Source organism: Chrysoperla carnea, chromosome 2 (assembly GCF_905475395.1).
Source record: "Chrysoperla carnea chromosome 2, inChrCarn1.1, whole genome shotgun sequence".
Lineage (NCBI taxonomy): Eukaryota > Metazoa > Arthropoda > Insecta > Neuroptera > Chrysopidae > Chrysoperla > Chrysoperla carnea.
This window is the reverse complement of record NC_058338.1, coordinates 30,155,218-30,180,948: the sequence shown is the minus strand read 5'-3', so window position 1 is coordinate 30,180,948 and position 25,731 is coordinate 30,155,218. Positions and strand designations below refer to the sequence as shown.

At 28.1% G+C, this 25,731-nt stretch overlaps 6 protein-coding genes across 8 annotated transcripts; 3 read left to right on the top strand and 3 right to left on the bottom strand.

The window, feature by feature from the left end:
- Positions 1 to 266: 266 nt before the first annotated feature.
- Positions 267 to 9,750, bottom strand: LOC123291380 (ubiquitin-protein ligase E3A). 3 transcript variants are annotated; one of them, XM_044871648.1, is made up of 13 exons: positions 9,605 to 9,750; positions 9,232 to 9,421; positions 8,122 to 8,332; positions 7,025 to 7,318; positions 5,459 to 5,785; positions 4,482 to 4,720; positions 4,253 to 4,397; positions 3,510 to 3,641; positions 2,503 to 2,720; positions 1,973 to 2,323; positions 1,215 to 1,382; positions 998 to 1,153; positions 267 to 647 (listed from the first exon to the last, which is right to left on the bottom strand). In XM_044871648.1, exons 1-13 carry the CDS (start codon positions 9,646 to 9,648, stop codon positions 309 to 311), a joined length of 2,814 nt encoding a protein of 937 aa, XP_044727583.1. In that variant the 5' UTR covers positions 9,649 to 9,750; the 3' UTR covers positions 267 to 308. The 3 variants fall into 3 exon arrangements, with proteins under 3 accessions (XP_044727583.1, XP_044727585.1, XP_044727584.1); XM_044871650.1 differs by having other exon boundaries at positions 3,522 to 3,641; XM_044871649.1 differs by having other exon boundaries at positions 7,028 to 7,318.
- A 2,610-nt stretch (positions 9,751 to 12,360) lies between these two features.
- LOC123293374 (NEDD8-conjugating enzyme UBE2F-like) lies at positions 12,361 to 14,295 on the bottom strand. The gene is made up of 2 exons (XM_044874169.1): positions 14,116 to 14,295; positions 12,361 to 12,936 (listed from the first exon to the last, which is right to left on the bottom strand). The coding sequence occupies exon 2, from the start codon at positions 12,928 to 12,930 to the stop codon at positions 12,379 to 12,381; it is 552 nt and encodes a 183-aa protein (XP_044730104.1). The 5' UTR covers positions 12,931 to 12,936; positions 14,116 to 14,295; the 3' UTR covers positions 12,361 to 12,378.
- Positions 14,296 to 15,982: 1,687 nt separating this feature from the next.
- LOC123293504 (DNA replication complex GINS protein SLD5) lies at positions 15,983 to 16,913 on the bottom strand. The gene is made up of 2 exons (XM_044874354.1): positions 16,814 to 16,913; positions 15,983 to 16,754 (listed from the first exon to the last, which is right to left on the bottom strand). Exon 2 carries the CDS (start codon positions 16,628 to 16,630, stop codon positions 15,983 to 15,985), a length of 648 nt encoding a protein of 215 aa, XP_044730289.1. The 5' UTR covers positions 16,631 to 16,754; positions 16,814 to 16,913.
- A 309-nt stretch (positions 16,914 to 17,222) lies between these two features.
- LOC123293496 (COMM domain-containing protein 2) lies at positions 17,223 to 19,067 on the top strand. The gene is made up of 4 exons (XM_044874343.1): positions 17,223 to 17,398; positions 17,824 to 17,984; positions 18,074 to 18,247; positions 18,790 to 19,067. The coding sequence occupies exons 1-4, from the start codon at positions 17,332 to 17,334 to the stop codon at positions 19,042 to 19,044; spliced, it is 657 nt and encodes a 218-aa protein (XP_044730278.1). The 5' UTR covers positions 17,223 to 17,331; the 3' UTR covers positions 19,045 to 19,067.
- Positions 19,068 to 19,809: 742 nt separating this feature from the next.
- On the top strand, positions 19,810 to 21,414 carry LOC123292621 (gastrula zinc finger protein XlCGF57.1-like). Its single transcript, XM_044873335.1, has one exon. It carries the CDS (start codon positions 19,810 to 19,812, stop codon positions 21,412 to 21,414), a length of 1,605 nt encoding a protein of 534 aa, XP_044729270.1.
- Positions 21,415 to 23,154: 1,740 nt separating this feature from the next.
- On the top strand, positions 23,155 to 25,431 carry LOC123292620 (probable LIM domain-containing serine/threonine-protein kinase DDB_G0287001). The gene is made up of 6 exons (XM_044873334.1): positions 23,155 to 23,368; positions 23,439 to 23,542; positions 23,608 to 23,721; positions 24,354 to 24,373; positions 25,087 to 25,224; positions 25,291 to 25,431. Exons 1-6 carry the CDS (start codon positions 23,241 to 23,243, stop codon positions 25,429 to 25,431), a joined length of 645 nt encoding a protein of 214 aa, XP_044729269.1. The 5' UTR covers positions 23,155 to 23,240.
- The last annotated feature ends 300 nt before the right edge of the window (positions 25,432 to 25,731 follow it).

Genomic DNA, 25,731 nt, shown 5'->3' with positions numbered 1-25,731 from the left:
CGATGCGATGACTGATCGGAATTGACTCGATGCGATGACTGATCGGAATTGACTGATTGATGCCGACTCAGTATGAATAGCTAGTTACACTTAGCTTTTATGTAACGAACTTTTTATGACTGTAGGGTAAAGTGACATAACTGATGTGGTGAATGGATCTTTAAAGTGATAAGAATTAATATGAAAATTCATTTCGATTACTTGAAATGAAAATTTATTTTGAGTACATAGTAAAAATAAATATTCTCTAAAATAAAGATTAATAATACTATTTTAATATTTTTTTTATTGTATCAAGTGAATATTATTTACATCATACCAAACCCTTTAGAATAATTAATTGCTTTGACTAGTCTATCGTACAATTTTTCTTTTGAACTGTATTCGGGAAGTAACAAAACATTAAAACATGTATGTGCTGTCGGTAATCTATCTGAATCTGGTCCATTACGTGATATAAGTAACTTAAGTTTTGAAAATCCACCAACAGGTACTCGATCTGATCCTGTAGTAAATTGTAAAAATTTACGTTGTTCAGTCACTGGAAATGCATGAACAATTGACCAAAAATCTTTTATTATTTGTGTATGTTTCGTATATCCAGCATCATACTGTGTTGCTTGTTCCAATTCATTTAAATCGAAATTCTAAAAAAATTATTTTTATGAAAAAACAGTTAATTTTGTTTATTTTTACATCTATAAGGGGAAAATGAAATATTATCCAGATTCACGATACTAATGTCGGCCAATGAACGATTATAAATAATTTTAAGAAAAGTTTAAAACAGAATTGAAAATTATTCAGTAATAGAAAAATAAGGGATATCAATAAACTCTAACGTCTCATTGGCACTGTTAGAAGCTGGTATAGATATATACTTGAAAGTAGGAAACAGTTTTAGCCCCTTGCTTAGAAAAATTTGTAATTACTCTCATCATTTACTAAATTAATATTGTGACACTTTGGAATCTACTACATAATAAACAAAGATTACCTTGCTACCACAAACAAGTAATTCAATTTCCTCTGGACGGAACAACAGTTGTAAAGGTGATTCATCAGTGACCATTTGAAATCCTCGATGAAATGCACGATATTGTTTTTCAACTGATTTATTTAATAGAAAATCTGCATATAAGTCTACGAATTCCTAAAAAAAATTCATTTTGTAAAAATTTCATTTTACACAAATAATATTATAGAATACTTACATGTTTATTACTCTGATTTACAAGTATATCACCACCATTCTGTTTTAATTCGTGTGTAATTGTAGCACCAAAAACGTCTTGATAGCTCACTTTAAATGTTTGCATAAATACTTCTTCGATGTCATCACCTTCGTATTCTAATAGTTCTGTCAATCCTTTATGTAAAACCTAAAATAATTTTTAACCATCATAAATATTAATTAGCCAATAAACTCTTTCCCAAACAAAGTACAAATTTAGGTGTGTGCTCATCTTACTTTTTTTAAATCACTACTTTATTTCTAAATTACAAACAAGCACTTCAACATGGTGGTCAAATTAAAGGACTCGTTATGAGGAATTGTCAAATTAAAAGACTCGTTATGAGGAATACAAATTTATATTTTTCTAAAATGTATAGTTTGAAAGATTTTGAAGAAAGTATGCGAAAATCGACCATTCCTCTTTTTATTTAGAAAACTATTTTGTCTAAAATTTTGAATTTTTTTATAACGTCTCACTCTAAGTTTACAGGAAAATCTAAGCGAAAATTAAATCTTGATTTTAAGGATTAGTTTTGGGGGGTAATTTGTTAAGGTGAATAAAACTTTTTCAAAGTGTATCATGTGACATATATAATATATGGCTTTTTATTATTTTAAAATGTGTAGTTTATGAAATAATTTATAAATTATTTTAAAGGTATGTTACGAAAATAATTTTTTTTTAATTTTACCATGCTTTAATTATATTTTCAGTATAAAATGCCTTATACTTACAGAATTCCAATCTTCTAAATCATCAAAACATCCTTGTTTACCCATCAATTTTGAGTACACAACCATAGGAAAATTCACAGATAAAATAATGTTATTGTATATGGCTAGTCCTAATACTATTCCTACCAATGTAAATTGAGCATCACTTTCAAAACTCGTCGGATTAAACCAAACTGTTTGAGATTCAATTTGATGTGTGAACATACTATAATCAGGATTAAATAATTCATCTATAATAAGTTGAAAGAATTCTTTTGATATACCGCCTTCATCAACACCTTGTTCACCAGCAAATTCAACAACCAATTGTTTTTTTAAATCATTCGGATTTTCCATAGCAATCACTTCTAACTAGAACAATAAATGGAGAAAAGAATTATAAAGCAATATATTTCAATCCTTTTTAGATTAAATCTTATAAAATTAAAGAATTTTTCCAATGTGTGCAAAATTAACAAATATATGTTTTATTCTAACTAAAAATTGAAATAAAAAAGTTATATGTATTCCAAATATTTGCATGTACTTACTTCTACTAAAGTATCATCAATGATATGATCCCTTCTAACTTTTAACTTTAAATAAGGTGTTGATGGTTGACCAGCCATACTTTGAAAGAAACTCATACGTCGTTCAGAATACATACGAATACGGTTATCAAAATATAATCCCATAGTTTTAGTAGCTGGAGTTAAAATAAAAGCATGTCTCATAAAACTGAATTTTCCAGTTGATTTCGATGACATCCCTAAAAGAAATATTTTATCAAATCGATGTCTATTTTCAAACACAATTGATGAAAATATTATTTAAAAAAAAAAAAACAAAAACAAAAACAAAAAAAAACCTGAACTTTACTTTGAAACTTTACACTAAATAAACACAAATTGAAAACAGCAAAGCAAACAATTAATTTAACAAACATGAAAATATATCTAAAATACGATTAAAGAAAATAAATTTAATGGGAAAAAATGGTTAAACAAATATTTTTCTAAAGCATCTTGTTTTAACCATGAGTTCGATTTCAAAAATAATAGATGGAAATATACTTATAATAATTTACCGAATCTGATCTGTTCGACTTCTACCGAATCTGATATGTTCTAAACAAAAAATATTGCTATTTTATGAAGGCCAGTCAGCTTTAACCGACTTAGGAGCTGCGACGTCACAGACAGACACACACATAGTGGTCAAACTTAAAACACCCCTTGTTTTTTGGTTCGGGGATTAAAAAGACTTCCATGGCAGCGAAAAACTGTCTCTAAAAAGTCTTGTTTTAAAATTTAAAATGACTTCCCTACTTATAAGTAATGAGCATCAGCTGAAAAACAATTAATTTTAAATCTAATAAATGATTTAAGAACTAACTAATACAGTCAATTGTTTAAATGCTCTGTATATACTGAAATATATTGAGTTTATGAAAAAGTTTTAAATTTGGACTAATCTTAAAATACCCCCTAAATAATACACATACAGGCTATAAAAACGTATTTATAAGGACACAACATACAAAGTCCCAAATACAGACCTGTACTCTCACCTTTGTAGTTTGCGAAATCTCTATCCATTTCGACTGCATCACTAAGTGGTTCGTTATAAAATTCAGCAAATGGTATAAATGGTTTTCGACTATCTAAAATGTTGACATTCAATTCTTGCGCTGTAATATATTTCATTAAAATGATTAAAACATCTTTTAAAATGTTATGTAGAAAAAATTGATCAATAAATTAGTGATATTTTACTGAATTCATTATGATACAAAAAAGTTGTACAACGGCAAATCAGCCAAGTCATAATCGGAATGCTACGATTATAAACTACAATGTAAAAAGTAGTAGGGGAAATTTTGATTTGCAGTCTAGTTTTACTTTTTTATCCTAAATGTCTCTGGGAAAACACTGATGTTAAGATGCACCAAAAATTTAATTTTTTGAATATTATTGCATAGTTTTGAGTATATTGAATCCGAAGTTAAACTTTCTTACAAATTTGTGTCCTGTAATGACTTAGCGCCCATAAAAAAGCTATAGACACTCACAACTATACTAAAAATCTTCTATGGAAACAGAGACGTGGCAACATAATAAATTTAATAGTTATTGGTCTAATTAATTAAAATTAACCATGTCTTATTTTGTTAGTGGTACACCTAATTAAAAATATCACTCAGTATCACTGTATTTAGTGTATCCCTTACCGAGTACAGTAAGGAACACCCTATATATTATTTTTAATAAGTATATCAATAAGAATTTGCATTTAATTTACCCAATGGATCTGGTGTAACAGGTTTTGGCTGTTTATGGTTGAAACCCATTAATATTGAATCTTCTATACCCACAGGAGGTAAATCTTCTTTACGTAGTTCAGGAGGATCTAATTTACCAGCTAATATATTTGCATAATATACTATCTGAAAAACAAATTTGTGTAATCAGGTAAGAAACTCCCAAATTAAAAATAATTGTTGCTAGAGCTATTTAAAAATAATAGGTACCTTCATCAACTTAGTCGCTGAGGTAATAATTGGTTCATCTTGCACAAAAAAATCTGGATTAAAATGTGTTACAATAACTCGTAGAGTAATTAATTGTTGTAAACTTTCTAATAAAGTTTTTAACATTGGTTTTCCATCTTTTGCCCATCGACGGGCTAATGTTGCTTGTGCGGATGTTGGAAGTTGAGCTGCTGCTCTGCACAAAGATGGTAAAGCTGTTTCCAAAAATTCACCAGAACCTAAATATTAAATATTAACGAATTTAATTAGTATGTGGGTAATATGAATAAGAACTTATTTGATGAACGTGAAAGAAAAATCATATTATATTTTACGAATGCATTAAATATTAATTTTTATATATTCACCTCAACAATTGCATAAGATGCTATTACAAGAACCGAATATTACGTATCAAATAAACGCTCTATATTATATGTAAAATATATTTTTCATTTCAATAATAAACCCACTACATTTGACAGCTTTTAACAGACTGACAGACATAGGTGCGCGAGTTAAATTTCATCTCTGAGTCGAAATTTTTCAAGCGAAAATATGGTCCAAATTTTTATTATGAATACTTTTTATTGCAAAGTCAAATTTTTACTTGTATCCGACAAAATATTCTTTTTAAAAATTTCAAAGACACCATGCATAATGAAATAATATTGCAAAATTAGGTTTTTACTTTATATCTAGTAAAATATTTTTAAATTTTTAGGATTCCGTCATCCAAGTTGAAAAAAGTAACTATTATAGAATCAACTCTTATGTCTTTCTGCCCGACTGTAGCAAACGGTTTTCACTAATCTATTTGACGAAAAAAAGTTTGTTTGGGGGTCCATTTATAATGAATTTGACTTTCTGACTCAAGTTCTCGATTATTAATTTCTGTTTTAAGTTTTCAACGTTTTTTTCGTTTAAAATTGGCACTCACAACGTAATAATTAGCTAATATTGGTATTTCACATTACCTAATATTGGTATTTCACATAATATTAATACTGCATTAACCATATCATTTAAACAATCTGGTTTGGTACCATGCATTTGCATTACCATGTGCATATATGTAGTACTCGCTGTAATCGCTGTAACTAACGTTTGTTCGAAAATTGTTGCAGATAATTCAAATAAATTTTTAAAAGCTCTACGAACTGATTCCAAATCAACGGGTAGCCGAGGTGTTGTATCACCACCAGCTTTCGTTGGATCATTTTCAGAACAACAACTGTCTTCATCTTTTTCATTTTCACCTTCTAAAATCCGTACATCTTCTTTTTTCAATGATGATAAATCACCTGGGAAACAAATAATTTAGAAATCTTTTGTAAATATGATAAAATTAAAATAAATATTTTTGTAAAAAAAGCCTTGATTATTCATATTTCAAAACATTTCATTATAGCTGTACTGGTGTCATTCTAGATAGTCTAATAGAAAGATGTTTTTAATTAGAATTGCATTTTGTTGATTTGTTTGTTTTTTAAAATGAATAAATTGGATTGCGTGAGTAAGTTTCAAATTATTTCGACAGGATAATTTAGAGTTTATATCAAATTGTAAAAATAATGATAATAAGTTAAAAGACAATTAATCTTGCTTGCTCGGAATTGTAAAGTTCAAATCCTAACAGTAAGTTATAACTAACAGATGATTAATTGATTCAACTGTGCTTAGAATGAGGTAATCAGGTATCCTGGTAAAAGCTTTCTTTAGTTTCACTCCACGAACTCTTGATGAATTACAATAGTTCCCATGGAAAAAGATGGCGTTCACGGTAGCTCCCCCTCCATATATTCCTGACGAATGCCGATAGTTCCCATTAAAAAGACGGCTGCAAGCGTTTTACTACCAATTCTTTGCCTTCGCATCATATTTTTTTCTTCACACACATACTGGATATAATGTAATTTGGGGTGGTTAACAAAATTTTAAAAATAACAAAGTAATAACTCTCGAGGTAAATAGGCATGCCTGATACACTAAGGTAAAATCACATTAATTTCCATTAGTATGTTTGCTAGATAAAGGGATCTGGTGTAATGTTTTTTATTTTTTTGTAGGACATTTTTTTATAGAGACTTGTTCAAATGACAAAATTAACTTACGTAAAAGTGTGTTAAAGCATTATTTTTCAATTTTATTTTAATCCCAAACCGATAAAAGGTATTACAAAACATACTTTTACATCCTTCATTAAAATTAGTTATTATTATGGGCAGTGTTTACTTCCAAAAACATGATTCCATTGCAAATACTTAATTTAGTTATGTCAAATAGATATTTTATTAAATTATTCATATTAAGAAACATAGAAAGTGGAAATAAATATATATATATATATATATATATTGTGGTATATGGTATTATCGAACATCGATTACGATTATATCTACAATAAACTATATCTGTGGTAAAAAAAATTAAATGCAACAAAAAAAATTTGTCTGACAATTGCCAGATTAATATTTTAATGTTACCACTTGCTAAGCTTCAAAATGTATTTAAAAAATTATATTATTTAAATATATACGTACTACCTGGTGCTTTGTTTAGTAAAGCATCAATTGGTGAATTCGCATCAGATTGAGATGTTTGTGTAGGAAAACTTCTAGCAAGTACTTTTAAATCACTGAATACTTCTGTGATTGTTCTTAATAATGTATAATAACAATTTTCTTCTTTACACTGTGTGATAATACTATTTAACTTATCCTCCGTTAATGGTTCTACAGGAGCTTTATTAAAATTTAATGCTTCTGTTAAATCTTTAGTATCCGATAATAACATACTGTTTGCACTACTTGATGAATTTCTAACTAGATCATTATCTGAAAAAAATTTTTAAAATTAATTCTGAATAATACGTTATACGAAATTCTTTATAAAAATACGTCTGCAACAAAACTTCCTTAATTTCAATATTCTTTTATAACGAAACCCATTGGCCAATAGGAGCAAAAACCAGATGAAAGATTATTATTTAACTACTTCAACTGCATTAACTATCAAGCCGAACTTATAGACATCAAAAATTTTTCTAAATGTATAAGAGTGCACACTAGCATATAGTTATATTATTATCGTCATCGATAGTCAAGCAGCGACTAAAAACACCTAAATTCAATAGTATCTCCATTAAGCCAACGGTAGAATGTCTTCTGTACACAAGAAGGATTGTCAGATTCCATGAAAAAAACATGAGATGTTTTTCTACTTAATCTGGAGCTTTACACCTTTTTTTAAAGTTTTAACTTAATCTACAGCTTTACAGATTTTTTTAAGATCTTTTTAAACGGTAGAATGGTATGTGGAACAAAAAAGGTATGCGGTTATGAACAAAGTTTCAAGATTTACAAATTTAGCAAAATCTTCAATTTTTAGTTAAATTGTAAACCTATCTTTTTTGACCGAATATGCGATTTTTTTAAAGTGTTATACAAATATTTCAAAAAACATCTGACAACTCTCTACACCCGTTATGAGTAATTGTTAGAAAATAATCTGACCATAGGCAAATTACAGAGAATTCAGGTGTATCCTTCCAAAATGAAAGCTGCTGCTGAAATGGATATGACCAGGTTATAATCGTAGGAGTTAAACTATAATCTGAAGCAAAGTTAAGAATAATTACCAGGCATTTCATTATCTTCGACGTTTGTTTTACTGCTTGATTGAAGATTATCCGCAGAACTGGAACTATTTACATCTGTATCTTTACTAGATTGTCCATCATGTGTTCTTGCAACTTTACTTGGTGCACGATCACATAATCGAGCTTCTTGTGAAAAAAGTTGAATAGCTTGCGCTGCAGCTTGATCGGGAGTTAAATTTTTTATTTTAGCCTATAGAAATTTAAATGTATTATATAAAATATTAGAAAAAGATTTTTTTAATATAGTACCTAAAATTTATAATTTTTTTTTTTAATTTTTATTTAATGCTGATGACTGACGAAATTATACTGATGATATTAAAAATACTACACGAGCAATCAATCCTACTCATTTGGCTACTTAATTTTCGTATAATCCACGTACGTCTGCTCAGTCAATGCGTTTTAAGCATCGTATATATTAGCGTATATAAATACGGAGTGTTTAAGAATTCCACGATATTTTATTGGGTATGCGTTCTTTGGCAAAAACAAGTAAAAAGTTCATATATGTTTTTGTTTCTGGGGCTGTTAAAAGGCCACCGCCATATCCCGATTTATCATCGTAAGATTATTTTGTATGTGGCTGAATAAAGTAACTATATGGTTTATTTTATGGATATTGGTAGGCAAGAAAAGCTTTAGAATTTGTTCGATGAAGCATCAGCAACAATAACAAAAATCTGAACTCGCTATATTACAATTGATCAGTACCAGTTAAAAATTTCTCAGTTAAGAGAAATGGTACCTGAAATAGTGTCATGCAATTCTGAAACACCCTATATAAAACATTAACATTTATAATTCTTTAGATTGCAAAGTATATAATTTTTTATATCGTTTAGTTTGATACGAATCATAGGTATGTTAAAACTTTGAAAACTTGCATTATTTATTAAAGTACTGTGTAAGGCGCTGTGTCACTATGATTAACAGCATTCTTTACTAATTCATTTTGTAACTTATATATAGCAAAATAGTATAAAAAATCATTCTTTGAACTTTCTTCTTTCTTCTTTTCTTTAAAGAGGGCTTATAATTGGCATTCAAGAATATAAACGAATTACATATAAAAGTACAATAACTTACTTCCCCACTTGAAGCACAAAATTCATTGTCACAACTTGGATTACCGCAACCATCAATTAATTGATAAAAATAACGTTCGATTAATTTCCTTGCCGCAGCTCGTTTCATGCTGTCACATTCAGGCACTAAATGCAATGAACTATCTGAATTATTATTCGGAGATTGACTGCCAGAAGCTTCGGATAAAGTTCTATAAAACAAAATTCTTTAGAAAAGTAATGAAGTTTTTTTTTTCTATAAGCATGACATTGAATTTTGACAACCAAAACATAACCTCGAATAGTTAATTCAAAACAAATTATCAAAAATTTTAAATAAAAGCACGTAGAATTCTTTTAATAATTGATAAAGATATCATTTTTCTAGAACTTACTCAGAAGCGTCGGCCTGTGAATTATGATTTTCCGAGGAGTTCATATGTATATATATTAGCACTTAGAAGAATTACTTAAAAATTTGATTGAAACACATTAGTGAATTGTAACAGTTTTTTAATCAATTACATACTTATTTTAAACTAAAGACAATTTTATTTGATCACAAATATAAAAATGTTACAGACACGAATCTATAAAAAAAATATAAACAGTACAAAGACAATACGAAATATAAGTTAAAAATGGCTTCTGATAATAACCCATATCACATAACCTTATTGCTAACGAAAAAATCTTCATAAGTTCAGATTCTGTAACATGAATGTCATTTTTAAAGCAGTTTTTTTTTTACACAAAATTGCTGATTAAAACAAATTATACACATTCTAATAAAAATGTCATACTTAAATTCTTATTTAAAAAAAAAGACAGAACCGGACTCAGTATCCAAAAATATTTATTTTAAATTTCTTCTACAATTTTGTAGGTTGTTAATTTTCACATATTTTAATTGTCTCATATCAGAAATCAGAATCAAAACAGCCCAAAACTGTCACTGGGCAATCCATAGAGATATATAAATCCCGTATATCAATGCATTTACTTTTGAATGTTTGTTTTATTTCAAAAACGATTATTTTATTTTGGCTAAATAAAATTGTAAATGTGTACCCACCTATTTTATTATTGTTAATCAGCTTTAAAACATTCAAAAAGAGGTCAAAGGACTTACATAGGTCTAAGTGCTACAGATTCCCAATTACGGAATTAATCGAGATAAACAAATACATTTATATGCCTTCATTTAATTCGATTTATCTGCTTAAAATGTTATCAATTGATAACAAGGATGACAATCGTTACACAAAAAAGTACAATCTCAATCTAAATATAAGAAAAAAGAAGATAAGTAATCAATTGTGTTATTATCCATTAAATTATATTGAGCTAGGATATTCATATCTGTGGTCCATCGTTTCCCTATTGATCACAAAACCAATAACATGTTTTCTAATCCTTTGATTTAAAGCTTTCTCTCTAAGTTCCTTAAAAACACTCCATCATAATTGGACACTGGATCTCCAGGCTTCGCACTCTTTTATGATGGATGTTTTGATTTCTAACACAGGACACGAGCATAACATATGTTCAATTGTCTACTCTTCATTGCACTTCCTGCAGTAATCATCGTTTACAATTTTATAGTTTGGACTCCGTTGTCCGATCTTTGCATCAATCTACGTCTCACTCTACGCTCCAGGTAGAGCTCTTTACAGGTCTAGTTAGAGCATATGATAAATCTAGCTGTATGTTTAATAAAAGATATTGATTTAAAATAAATTAAAGTTACCATTAACTGATATGCGTAATATGTTTCTCCCTTCAAATGAATCATTTTTTGTACCGAACCATTATTTTTATTTAAAGAATGTAAACCTGAGGAGAACTTAAAATGTCTGGTTTATTTAAAATAAAACACCGTATAGTATACAGCTAGTGTTCAAAAACATTTCTTATAGAGAATTAATGTTATAAATAAATAAAATATTTACTATAAAACAATACATTCATTGGTGTATGGTGTTTGTTTGATGTCATTTACAACTTATTGTAAAACAACTTATAATTGATAATATTATTTGATAACACTTATATTGAATGCATTAGAAATATTTGGTTGTGTTTTTGGTATAACTTTATTTCAACAATATTACACAATTTCCAGTAAGGCGGGAGATAAACCAGAATTTATCTGAATATGAAACAAATTAAGAAGAAATCTTAACGACCACTAGGGAAATTTAAGACGGAAAGTATATTAAATATGCCATTTCTGATTATTGTACTGTTTATACTTTTTTTTAATGGAGATATCAAAACATATAGAATTCAAAATTTTACGCAAGTACCCTATTAGTTTCAAAATTCTTATTGTAAACACAATCCTAACATAAATTTCGATTTTGCACCAATTTCCTAGATTTTTCAGATTCCGATTTTGCATCAATTCCCTATATTTCCTAAATTTTTTTATTATATATGTACGTATTTCGACTACCGCAAGTAATCATCAGTATGAATTAGCTAATCGTAATTAGTCTTATTGTGTATGTTACGCGTTGCTAATTTGGTGGCGCAGTGCAGTTCGCCACCAAATTAACAACGAGTAACAAACCCAAGAATAATTACGATCAGCTATTCGCTCCGAGCGTGAATTTCGTTTCCATGACAACGATACACTACTTTAATTATAGAATTAATGGATGCATATATAATTGTGTGGATTGCATTGAAAACTTACATTTAAAATTTAATATTCTTGTTTCACAAATTTAAATAAATAATTACGATAATTAACATTTGAAAAATAATATTTGTACAATTTGATTTCTTATTTTCACAATTTTTAATGCATTAAGTTTAATTAATTAGTGTTTTTCAATCATTTTAATTTGACAGTTTCTATATCATTAACATGTAAATAATTGCAAATTAGTCATAACAGCCCACTTTATCTCCAAAATTTTTCACTTAAAGCGCTGGCATCGATTTTATTATCCCTACCATGACTACGCACACAACGAATACTGCTGAATAAAAATTGATCTAGGAAATTGGGGCAAAAATCAAAATTTATTTCGAAATATCCTAGAGTTCTCATTTATTATCTTTGATAATATTTATACAATACTAAAAGCTTGGTGAGTGTGCTAAATTCTGCAAAACAATTGAAAATAGAAAATACGTAAACTAAAAGACACCAACATATTTAATTCGTTTCTTTATTACAAAACAAATCTATATAAGTTTTAACCTTATTTTGAAAAGCTACTTTATCCGTTTGAAACATTGTAGCTGCTTCCGTATTTAAAGGATCATCAAAATTTAATAAATCGGTAAAAAGAGAATCCAATCCCCATACAACATCTTTTAATTTACGTGTTGGACTCCAACCAGATCCATCTAAACTATGCGGTCTTAATAATGATAAACATATTTCACCATTTTCATTAATATTCGGATGCCATAATCTAGTTAAACATTTAACTAAAGGAGGAACCATATTGTATTCTTCGGAAACTGTTATTTTAAAATGATAATTTCCACCTTTATAATAGCCTTCACTTGGTCTTAGTATTAATTTAAAATCATGTAAATTATCAGGTGATGGAAATAGCACAGTAGCACCACTAGGTAACACTGCTTGCATTTCTTGAACTTCTTTTGGTAGTAATTTATCTCTTATTGAAATACGTGATCTTGGGTGATCAATATTTTTTGTATGACTATTTTTTTTCAATTTTTGTGACAGCGTTATCATATTGACCTAAAAAATAATTAAAACATATCTAAAAACATGACTGCGTTATATTCATTATAGCCTGTACAGAATATTAATTTTAGTTCTAAGTTTTTGTCCGTCATCATGATTTTTCAAAAAGGGAAAAGATATCGAGTTTAAATTTTTATAGCTTCAGTCGTGTTCAGTAAAGGGTTACTTAAAGTTTCTTAACGAATAAAAAAGGTCAATCGGGACATAGGATCTGTAGAACCTATCTTTTAAAAGAAAACAGAACAAGTGAAAACAAACAATTGACTGAGTTAATTGTTGAAATACCATGTATAGGCAGTGTTGATAACTCTGTCACATTTCACATACATACATATCTGACATATTTAACTGATATTCTCATATAATGCGCAAGTGTTGATGCGCAATCGTTTGTTTTTTTTTGACGTCATGTAAATAACAAAAGATATTCACTTTGATATTCCTATATTAATACATACTATAAAATTTGTACCTAATTAACGCCCTCGTGGGTAAACAGTGATGTTTACAAAAAAATGTTTCAAACAAAAGTTGTTTATTTTTTTGTAAGGAACATTTTTTACATTTAAACTTTTATTCTATCTCTAACGGTTTACAAGATGGGTACAACGGACCCATGACCCAAGTGACCCATGTTGCTCATTTACGAACTTGACCTCACTTTTAACGTCCTAAGCACGCTGTAAAAATTTCAGCTTGATATCTCTTTTCGTTTTTGAGTAATCGTGACCACAGACGGACGGCCGGACGGACAACTGGAAATGGATTAATTAGGTGATTTTATGAACACCTATACCAATTTTTTTTTTGTAGCATCAATATTTTTAGGAGTTACAAACTTGGGACTAAACTTATAATACTATGTATATTTCATATATACATGGTATAAAAATTGTTAAGCTAAAAATTATCTAGTAAAAACTCTAAAATACTAGTGAAATATGATGGCATTCAATATCTTATCTCCGAACTTAATTTCAACTTCTAGGCCTTATAATTTTAAGTTTTTAAAAATCGGTCATTAAATCAAATCATATAATAATAATATGATTGATTAAAACATACTTTTTTCCATGATTTGAAAGTAGATATGACCTTAGTTAAAAATTACACTGACAATAAACTTAAATCGTTTAATAATTTCAAATCCACAATGAAGTTGAAAATACTTACATTTAGGTATTGTTTATTAAATAAAATTTATATTATTTTGTATTAAGAACACATCGGTGATTTCTTTAATATTCTTTGATTTCTTTTATATACAAATAGGAAATTAATTAGTATTCGACAATTCAGGTTAAAAACTTCATAATTAAAAAACAAAAAAACTTTTGCTAACATAAAATCATATAAAGATTATTATTTATCAATATGAATGATACATTTTTTTTAATTACAAAATCATTCTTTTTGTAATCACAATTTTTATTTATTAAATCTTATTTGTGGTTAAAAAATTATATTTGACGGTCGTATTTTTAATCTTAATGTTTCACAGACTTATAATATTCAGCATTATAAAAATAGAGCACACGGATTTAACATGATGACGCTTGACGCTGACTTTGAGCGTCAAATTAGAGTTCCATCTAGGTGATAATATTAGAGTTATATCCAGCGTCAAATTGTAAAAAAGAGCGACAAAAAAGTTTATTAATATCGAAAGTCGATAGATTGAGATATACATACTAAGAATAATTCTCTTACTTCATTTTTAATAAAACACATAGTAATGAGAAATAAACAACTAAAACTATATTCGTAATGGCTGGTGTACATGATTAGTTTGTGGATTTATCGGTGTCATATTTTAAATTTTTATACATATTCGATAGTTGATATATATATTTAGCCAGTACTATGTAAGCTCAATTTTTTCAAATGGAACACTTTTTGCATTTGAACTTTTTTTTCTATCTGCAACCGTTTACAAGATGGGTCCGTAGGATCATCCAATTGCTCATTTACGAATTTAAACTCACTTTTTACGTCCTGAGCACGCTATACAAATTTCTGCTTGATATCTCTTTTCGTTTTTGAGTTATCGTTTCGACGGACGTACAAACAACCGGAAATGAACTAAATAGGTGATTTTATGACCATACCTATACCAAAACTTACTATGCCTTGATATATATTTCAAAGATATTTGCACTCAAGTAGAGGCATATCACATATTTTCTATCTTTGTCAAAAATGCTGTTTGATAATAGTAAAATACATTAGATTTTCTTTAGTTGAATAGTTTTTTAACAATTGTCCGAAATAAAAGCAAATCGATGAAAAGTCCTATTGGACAAAAATTTTTATCCAATATCTATGATAATGTTAATACTCCTTTAGAAAAAGATTGCATCAAAAAATTCATTTTTTTGACTATTTCTTCTTTCGAAATTATATTATCTTCATTATTTCTAAGATTATGTTCTGTTGCGGATAAAAATAACAAAGATAATTTTTCTCTCTTGGCTTTTCAAAAAACCCAAAAGCTGATCTACTAAGGTAATTGGCTATCAGGTGGGCAAAGAGAACCGCTTGGTCTAGGTCTAGTATTATTATTTCTGATATAGTGATTTGATTCACTAACGACCACAAGTTTTATTTAATAGACCTTTTCATCTATTTGCTTTTGTTTCGAACGCTTTTCAAAAAGCTATTCAACTTAAGAAAATCTAATATATTTTACCTTTATCAAACATCGCTTTTTGACAAAGATAGAATATATGTGATAGATCTTTACTTGATTATTTACTGAAGTTGGATTGATTTTTGATAATCGAGCAATTACTAGTTTGATATATACCTACTTGCTATATTAATTTTAAAAATAGAAAATTTCTTCAGTTTAATACTTTGACTGAATTTTTTAACTTGTAACATATGAATTAATTTAAAAAAATTAATAATAAATGTACTGATTTATTAGCGTGGGGACAATAACAGGAAATAATATAAAATATTTATATCAACCTTTGGAACAAGTTATCTTAAAATAAGAGAAATAATAAAATATAAAATAAAAATTTGTAAAACTAATTTATATTAATCGAATTTTTCCATTTTTTAATAAATTTGCTACAGGATTATAACTAACAACATGCTGTGAATCTTTTTCTAAATCCATAATTTCACTTCCAATTACTAAACCTTGAACATCTTCTTTTACTTTTAGAAAAACATGTGTGTTCAAATTTGGTTTAATTAAAGTTTCTTTCCAATCCATTTGCTGTGCACTCCCTAACATATGCCTCATACCATTATTTTGGAACAACGTTTCCTCGTGGGTTAGAAATTCTTGTGCAAATGTATATTCTTCTGGTGATAGATATTGTAAAACATTTGATTCTATACGATCTTTTTCGGCATCTAATATGTGTTTTGTAAATAATTCAATTTTTTCTAACCTAGTACGCATGTAACTTGTTATGATAAAACGAATACGATCAATTTCCATTTTATGTATAACAGCAATTAATTCATTTTTCTTCAACTTCTTCAAATTATTTTCCATGTGATGTAATTGACCAAGCATACATTCAACTAAATCAGTTCGATTTGGTAAAATTTCTGGTGCAAATCGTTCATTAAGCCATGCTTCCTCAATTTCTTTTAATACTTCACCAGCTGTTAATTCCTCTTCAACACTTTCGTTTGTTAAAAATTCGTCAAATGTACTATCATCCATGCTCGTTATTAATAATGTTTTTGAAATAACCAAAATAAATTATTCAATCAGTGGCATTAAATTACCCGCCATACTAATTGTTTTCATAAAATGACAACTTCAATAGGTTTGTTCCATCCATAGTCTATAAAATAAAGACTGTTATTTGTTGAACAAATTCTGTTCTGTCAAATTCCAACACACATTGGTTGAGTTTAGCAGATTTACTTAAGCCATAGTAGCGGAAAGACAGTATTAATGTACAGTAAAACTGACAGAAAAAATTCTTTGTCTGTGAACATACTATAGACATATAACCTATAGATAGAGGATCCTATGTATTGAAATTGATCTGAAGTTGAGTTGAATTTGTGATATATTTGAGATAATCAAATGACTGACTAAAGCGACCCATGTCACTCAAAAAATTAAAGATGATTAATGATTGTCAACTTTTGAAAATAAACAAGAAAAATACAGTTAATTTTTGAGTAAAATTACTGAATTAGTATAAAATTTTGATAACATTCAAAGAGAGTCATAAGTCACATTTGGCATATAGATCCTCTATCTATATGTTATATAATTATGGAACATACCCTTAATACGTAAATAAAGAGAACGAATCCCAAAAATGAAAGATGAATAATGAATGTCAGCTTTTGAAAATAAACGAGAAAAATACAGTTAATTTTTGAGTAAAATTACTAAATTAGTATAAAATGTTGATAACATTCAAAGAGAGTCATAAGCAACATTTAAGTTTATTAATTTCACAATCAAATCAAGGTACACAATTACAATTATGTCCTATTTATTAACGGTGTGACTATTCGCAAGAATCTTTGTGTCCCGGTTCGCGTGTACGGTTGTTACTTAGCGAAAACAATTACAAATTTTCATTGTCATTTTTCAAATTATTTTTTGTATCTAAAAATGAATAATAGGTTTAATAAATTAAAAATGAGTTATCAGAAGGTGGATGCACTTATCAGGTGGATGAGCGCAAAGACCAAAAAGACCCACAGACTCGTCTTAACACGACCTCATTAAAGGCATGACCAACCCTTAGATTACAAGATAAAAACCGTAGAATTCCCACAAAATCGTTTTGGGGGTCGATTTCAAGTAAAATATAAATTATCTGCATGAATTAAAGTAGTCAAATTATTCTTAATTTTTGGCATTTTTTTAATAACATATCGTACACTTAGTTTTTGTAGATTTTTGTAAATTAGCCTTGGATTATTTACAAAATGGGCCGAATGAGAAAAGGTATACCGCCGCCGCTGGGAAGCTAGCAGTTAAAACTGATGATATTCAAAATGCAGTTGAAGGAATTGTTAATTTGTTGTTACAATGTTGCAGAAACAAAGTAATATTTAACCGTTGCATTCTTATCAATTTTTCTCGAGTAATGTGTAGCTATATAATGATTATTTAATTTATTTTATTATTTTTTAGCTGAGTATTGATGATATGCGAGATTCGGTTCTTTTACTTGGATTTAATGAAGAAAAAGCAGTTATATTTACACGATTTTATAAAAGTAAGCGTAATGATATTCACAAAACATTAGCAAAGTTTTCTGTCGTTTCACCACATTATCAGGATTTGGACTGGCGTTTTGAAGTTCAGGTAATCATATTAATAATATTATTAACAGTATTTGCCAAGTCTCTACCAGTGATGTTTAGGATATCCGTCATAAATAAAAGATCGATATCCATTTTTTTTACACACACGCTGCGGCAAAACCGGAAGATTTTTTACTCAGTCGAGAAAAAGTACAAAAACAACGTAACTTCTGCTTGTGACTAGTTGCTTGGAAAATAGCCATAGCTAACATTATGCCTGTGCAAGTTTGCCGGGCCACTCATACATACAGTCAGGAATCTTCACCTATCCCCGTAGTAAGAATTCAATTTCACAGGTATGCCTGCATTGGCTGGCACACACGCTTCGGTTTACCTGTACAGGTGATTTGTTCAGGTAAACCTGTCTGGTATATCGTTACGTGTATGCTTAGCCTAAGGAGCAAAAGTAAAGAAGGTAATTGCACAAACAAATCTCATGGTCATGCCGAGGGTGACAAACAAATACTTCTAAGTGACTGGCATCACTATGGTTTTTGTTACGAATAATCAATTACATTAAACACTAATTTTTTTAATTTTAAGGTTTCCTCGCGTTCACTTTTACAACAAATTAATCCACTAATTGCCATGGAATTAACATTGCAAGATAAATCAGATGGGTTTAATTTTACAAAAAAAAGTCAAGATACTACACAGAAAATTGTATTACAATCTGACATCCAAAATATACAACATATGACTGAAAGTCTTGAACAAGCGTTATCATTAGTTCGAACATCACAATTCAAACAATTACAACGTTCTTGTAAACAGTGTATTAGTGATACGATTATATAAATATAAGCAAATTTTTTAATTTATTTGAGAAATATTATTAATAATTTTTATTACTACTACTACTTTCTACTGTAGAATTTCGATAAGTTAAAAACCAAGGGAAATGTTAAATAAGATTTATCCAGTTTTTTATCGATTTATCGTTACGTTATAGAGGCTTTGTTTTCTAAGTAAAGGAGGTTTAGGCTCTGAAGGGAAGGGAACAAACAAATATATTAATTTATAGAGACTTTTACGTTATCGAGGTTTAATTTTTCGAGATTCTACTGTACTATAATCTTAAATCCATTAATTAAAAATTCAACCAATTATGCCAATTCCATTCACCCTTTATAAATTATCATTCAGATATACACAAATTTTGTAGATAAAAATTTGTTTTAAATAATCTAAGTTTCAAATATGATTTCCCCAAAAGTACTTTTTCTAAACTTAGCTGTTCCAAACAAAAAAAAAAAAGTTTCTTCTCGTTTATTTAAAAAATTAAATTTTAATGGCTGGTGGCTGAAAAATGAACTATAAATTCTACAAATTTTCAGGGACAGACGCGCTAAAGCTTTAGGGCGTAGCGATCGTTCTCCTTATCTCTAACCTCCATGCCCTCGATACTGCTATACTATCTTAGGTCTATGATATAGAGATAATAAATTTAATATAGGTCTATGGTGAATGTCAAATGTCATAAAAAAGTTAAAAATAGGTTAAGCAAGCTTGATGCTTGACGTTGACGCTTAAACCAAAACAAATTCAAATTATTTTTTCAAAATGAACGAATATATTCGGTTATCAGATTTGACAGATTTTCAGAAAATTTGTAGAACTTGTTTGATAGAAAAAGATAGTCTACAGGAAATTTTCCATATTACGGATTTATTAAAAGAATGTACTTGTATACAAATTGACATGGCAGACGATTTACCAAAATTAATTTGCTTTGAATGTACAAACAAACTTAATACCGCTTTTGAATTTAGAAAACAATGTGAAGCATCTCAAAAAATATTATTACAATTAAAAGAATTTAGAGAACCAGCCGTTAAATTTGAAAGTAACGTATCATCAAATTCTCAAATAAACAAAACCGAACATATAGATTTAAATGAAATTGATATTAAATCTGAGCATTCTGATAATATAAACACAGACAATTCCGATATATTTGATGAAAAAAATCAAATCAAATCGTTAAATAGTATGCAAGAGTTCGTTGAAACTTCTATTAGTGAAAATAAAAATGTTTTTGATGAGTCTGAGAAACAAAATTTGGAAAACGATTTTGACGATGAACCTTTAAATACAAGATTAAAGATAGAGAATGGGGATAAAGATGATGGTATAATACAAAGTGGATTGCCTTGTCCAAAATGTAAAAAATCTTTTGAATTCGAAGCAGATCTAGAAATTCATATGATGAAACATCAAAAGTTGAAACAGTATAAGTGTCCTAAATGTACCAAATCGTTCAAATTACCATCGAAGTTAAAAAGACATTTTAAAACACACAGTAGACCGTATAAATGTAATGTTTGTAATAAAAGTTTTGTTGAAGTTGATGCGAGAGATCGACATTTACGAATACATAACGATGAAATAAAAACTGGATTACCTTGTCCTGAATGTAATAAATGTTTCGAATTAGATGCAGATCTACAGATTCATATGTTAAAACATCAAACATTTGATGAACTTGTTTGTCCAATATGTTCCAAATCGTTTAAAAACAGAAACAATTTAAATCAACATTTGAACACACACATGAATAACAAGCCTCATAAATGTAATTTTTGTAATAAAGCTTTTGCTAAATCGTATGATCGAAACGTTCATATTCGAACAATGCATACGGGTGAAAAACCATTTATATGTTCAACATGTGGTAAACGTTTTCAGGATTCTAGTCGATTTGCAATGCATAAAAGGAGATTTCATGCGGGTGAGAAAAATTTTGTATGTTCATATTGTTCGAAATCGTTTGTGTATGAATGTGATCTTCAAACACATAAGCGAACGCATACTGGTGAAAAACCAATCTTATGTACAGAATGCGGACAAAGTTTTAGCACGAATAGAAACTTATATTTGCATAAATTAAAACATCACAATACAGGTGAACGTCCATTTCCATGTACGGAATGTGATAAGAGTTTTCTTACAAAAGATTATTTCATAGTGCATATGCGTTCACATACAGGTGAAAAACCGTATGTGTGTAAAATATGTGATAAGGCTTTTACAAGGTCAAATTATCTTCTTCAACATACTCGGTTACATAGTGATGAGAGACCGTTCAGTTGTAATATTTGTGAAAAGACTTACAAACAAAAGAAACATTTAAGGGAACATAAGAAAACACATCACAATCAAAGGTGAATTCAATTTCGTTTCGGGAATAATTGAAACGCTGAGAATATGATAGAATTTTAGATTTATAAATTTATTTCTTAAAGATGCAGTAATATCGTACCTTTTAGAAATAAATAAAAATATCTTATTGTTAGTGATATGTTTGCTGTCACGAAGAACTGGCTCAATTGGTTTAGACAAATTCAAATAGTTATTAAACACAAACTCAAAACAAAAACAACAAGGTGCAGTCGGCCACCAAATTAGCAAAGAGTAACATTCATAATAAGAGTAATCACGACTAGCTAATTCTTACTGATGATGATTACATGGTAGTCGAAATACCTATTTATAAAATACAAAAAACTGATCTAGAAAATTGAGGCAAAAATCGAAATTTATTTCGAAATATCCTCGAGTTCTCATTTATAATCTTCGATAATATTTATAAGGTAATTCTCGGATAAAAAAAAAATGTTTGTCCTATTAGTATTGGAAGAAGGTTTTAGAGAGCACTAAATGTATGAAGAAAGAGAACACCAGAATATTAAATGGGACAAAATGTAAACTATACAAGTGGACCTGAAATATTAATAAAATAACACAATGGTATATACGGAGACAAATTTTAATCTCGAAGAAAAGTTTGCTAATATTAGTATAGTACTCACAAGGTGAATTCTCCTGCAAGAATAAAAATTGGAGGTCTATCGAAAAACGGATCAAGAATAACTTAAGAATAATAATTATGTTTTATTTTTATTTTTTCATAAATAAATATTTTGTTAAAATTTGCTTGTTTACTAATTTATAATTTAACCTACCTTAAAAACAAGTGAAAACAAACAATTGACTGAGTTTATTGTTGAAATACCATGTATAGACACTGTTGATTACTCTTACATACATGTCCCATACACGTAACTGATATCCCCATATAATACATACTATATACAATTTACGCCTAATTTGCGCCCTCACGGATAAACAGTGATGCTTACGAAAAAATGAGCAGACAAAAGTTGTTTATTTTTTTATAAGGAACATTTTTTACATTTAAACTTTTGTTCTATCTCTAACGGTTTACAAGATGGGTCCTACGGACTTTTTTACAGGCATACAGGATGATAGGTCACATGTATTAAGATACTTAACCAAAATCTGAACTTTAAAACCAATCTATATAGATATTTATTTATTTTATATCTAGTGTGCTATGGAATGAAAAAACTGGACAAATTGATAAATTAATAGTATTATGTATTCAAATATTACCTATACCGAAATATTATTCGTAGCATCAATATTTTTAAGCTTTACAAACTTGGGAGTAAACTTAATTAGTATACCTTGATATATTTCAAATATAAATGGTAAAAATAGCAATGAAATTACATGATTGTATAATTTTTGTAAAAAAAAATCGTTTTGGTGTCGTGAAATATCATAACTTTAGGCCAAATAACTCGAAAACATACCACTATTTTTCGTTGGATAAATGTTAAGTTTAATGTTAGAATCACATAGACTTGTTTATTCAAATATGATATTTAAAATTATTTGTTTCTTCGAACTTCAAAAATTTCTGAACACCTTATAATATCCGATCAGAAATTTGACACACCATAATATAGAAAAAACAATATTTTAATTTATTTAGTTGTAGCTTACTGTATAAAAATTCGTACGCTCACAGTCGAAATTTAGCTTTTTGTACCTACATAATTTTTGTTAGATTGATGCGTTTGTTTTGAAATGGAAATACGTAAATAAGTGCACAAACAATAATCATTTAAAAACATCGTGGCATAACTTTAATACTGTTTTCAAGTCATTATTTATAAGTAAACATTATGTCTACCAAAAATTTTCTAACTATTCCAAAGAAATTATTATTTTTATCTCCACAAGCGTTAGGAAAATCACCAACAAAAATCAAATATTTTTCTCCTCAAGTGAATAAAGTTTCAAGAAGTACTAAGTAAGTTAAGTTTTCTAGCAATAACAAATATGTTCGAACTATTATTCTATTAAAATTTACTATTTTACAGAACATATGCAGTCAGAAAATTGTATTTTGGAACAACTTTTAATAATGTAAATAAAGTAAACAACCGTAATGTTTCTGAATTTCAACATAATCGATTAGCGCTAAGTAAATTAATTTAATTAAAAATATGTTAAAGAAAATTATATAAATCTTAATTAAACTATTACTAGATCTAGATTCACCCACTAAGAAAACAATTTGCTTGCAAGGAATAACTTGCCCGAATCAGTGTATTATTTTGGGCCGTGGAATGTTTGGGATTACATTAAAAGCAATATACAATGGTATGTAAAATTATTTATTAATAAAGAGTATATTGAAATTGATACCAAATAATTTTAACTTTACTAATTTTAAGGCTTATAAAAACCACAGAAAATTTTTATCGATCTATTCATCGATATTTTGAAGAGTAGATTTTCAGAACCAATAATAAAGACTTCGATTTTTCGAAAATAAAACGCCACTACGTTTATTTGGTGTCCCTGCGTATAAACATAAATTTCTAGGTCTAGAAATAGTGTACATTTTGGCAACAATTTATTAAGGAGAGAAATGAGAGCCTGTTATCAAGGTCGAGGCTTCAGTGGTACTATCTATTCCGAAATACTTTGTTAATGAAATCAAGTACTGAGGAATAGTAGCAAAATATTTCTCAGTTTTTTGTTGTTTTTCTATTGCCCAATGAAAACATTATTCTTATTATTAGTATGCTAGCAAAATATAATCTTTTCTTGACCTTTGAGGTAGTTTTGTTCGCGAGATTTAAGTTTCACAAATAAAATTAGTTTTTCTGGGTCACAATAAACGAAGTATTTTTTAATCAATTAATAATATAAACGAACATTTAGCAGTCTATGATTGGGTCCATATTGGAACATATGAAATTTTCTATATTTGCAATGGTAATTTTTAGGTCAATTTGTAACAGCAAAAGTAATTAAAAATCGAATTAATAATAGAAAATCAATTAAAAATGAAAAAAATTTGTTAAATATATCACATGCAAATCTTGTAAGAATATATGATGTTGTTTTTAAAAATATGGATTCTTTTGGCGTTATTTTAATGGAAGACTGTTCATCGTATCAAAATTTATATACATTTTTAAAAAAAGAAAAAAAAATTGATAATCTTATTAAAAAAAGGTATTGATTTTATTTTTTAAATTAATTTAATTAATATAGTGTCTTCGTTTACCTATTAAAATATCTACATTAATTTCTGATTCGAAATAAACCAGAAATACCCGACAGAATTTGATTAAAATAACACACACAAAAACTAAAATATTATTTTTTCTGATTTATAATTGTATCTAAAAACTAAGTAGACAGTGAATTCTTACTGTTACTTCGAAATGAACTATTAATATATTTAAAGATGTTTTAGGATTGTATTAGACATTTGTAGCGGCGTGGAAGCTATGCATAATGAAAATATAGTTCACTTGGATTTAAAACCATCAAATATATTAATAAATAATCAGAACCAAGTTAAAATATGTGATTTTGGCTCATCTTTTAATCTAAAAGAAAATTTGTACACATTATTTGGGGTAACAAAAAATTTACCTATATTACAGTATCTTAAGCAATAAATTCTGAGAGCTCTTGTTATATACATGTTTCCCGTTTATATTTGTTTAGAATACAGCTAGCTATACAGCACCAGAATTATTTTTAGGCGATAAACCAACTAAAAAATGTGATATATATTCACTCGGAATAGTGTTTTGGGAAATACACAATCAGCAAATGCCTTATGAAGGCTTTCTTCCAGATTACGTAATTTATAATGTATGTATTGTAATTTAAAAAAAAAATATTTCTCAATTATTTTTCATTTTACAGGTTTGTAAACATAAACTGCGGCCCATTACCACAAATTTCGAAAGTAAACATTTTATTAAATTATATAAGATTTGCTGGTCTGAAGTACCCAATATTCGTCCAAGTATAGTTGAATTAAGAAAACTATTAAAAAATTTGTGATTTTTATTTAAGATTAATTGTTATTAATAATTATTGTTGATTGTTATATATTATTAAATGTTGTTTTTATAAAGTAACACTAAAATTCATTTTGATTCGATTTTGGGAAAAATGAATTTTAGCTATTTTTGTAAATAAATTCAAAAATTTCATAGATAAAATGTTATTGGTGAAAATCATTTTAAAAATTCTGCGTTCAAAAATAATAGAAGTACCTTTTAATTTGCATTGAATTTACACTACGCGAAAGAGGTTTAATAATCAAATTAAAAAAGAGACAAATTATTCAACACATACATA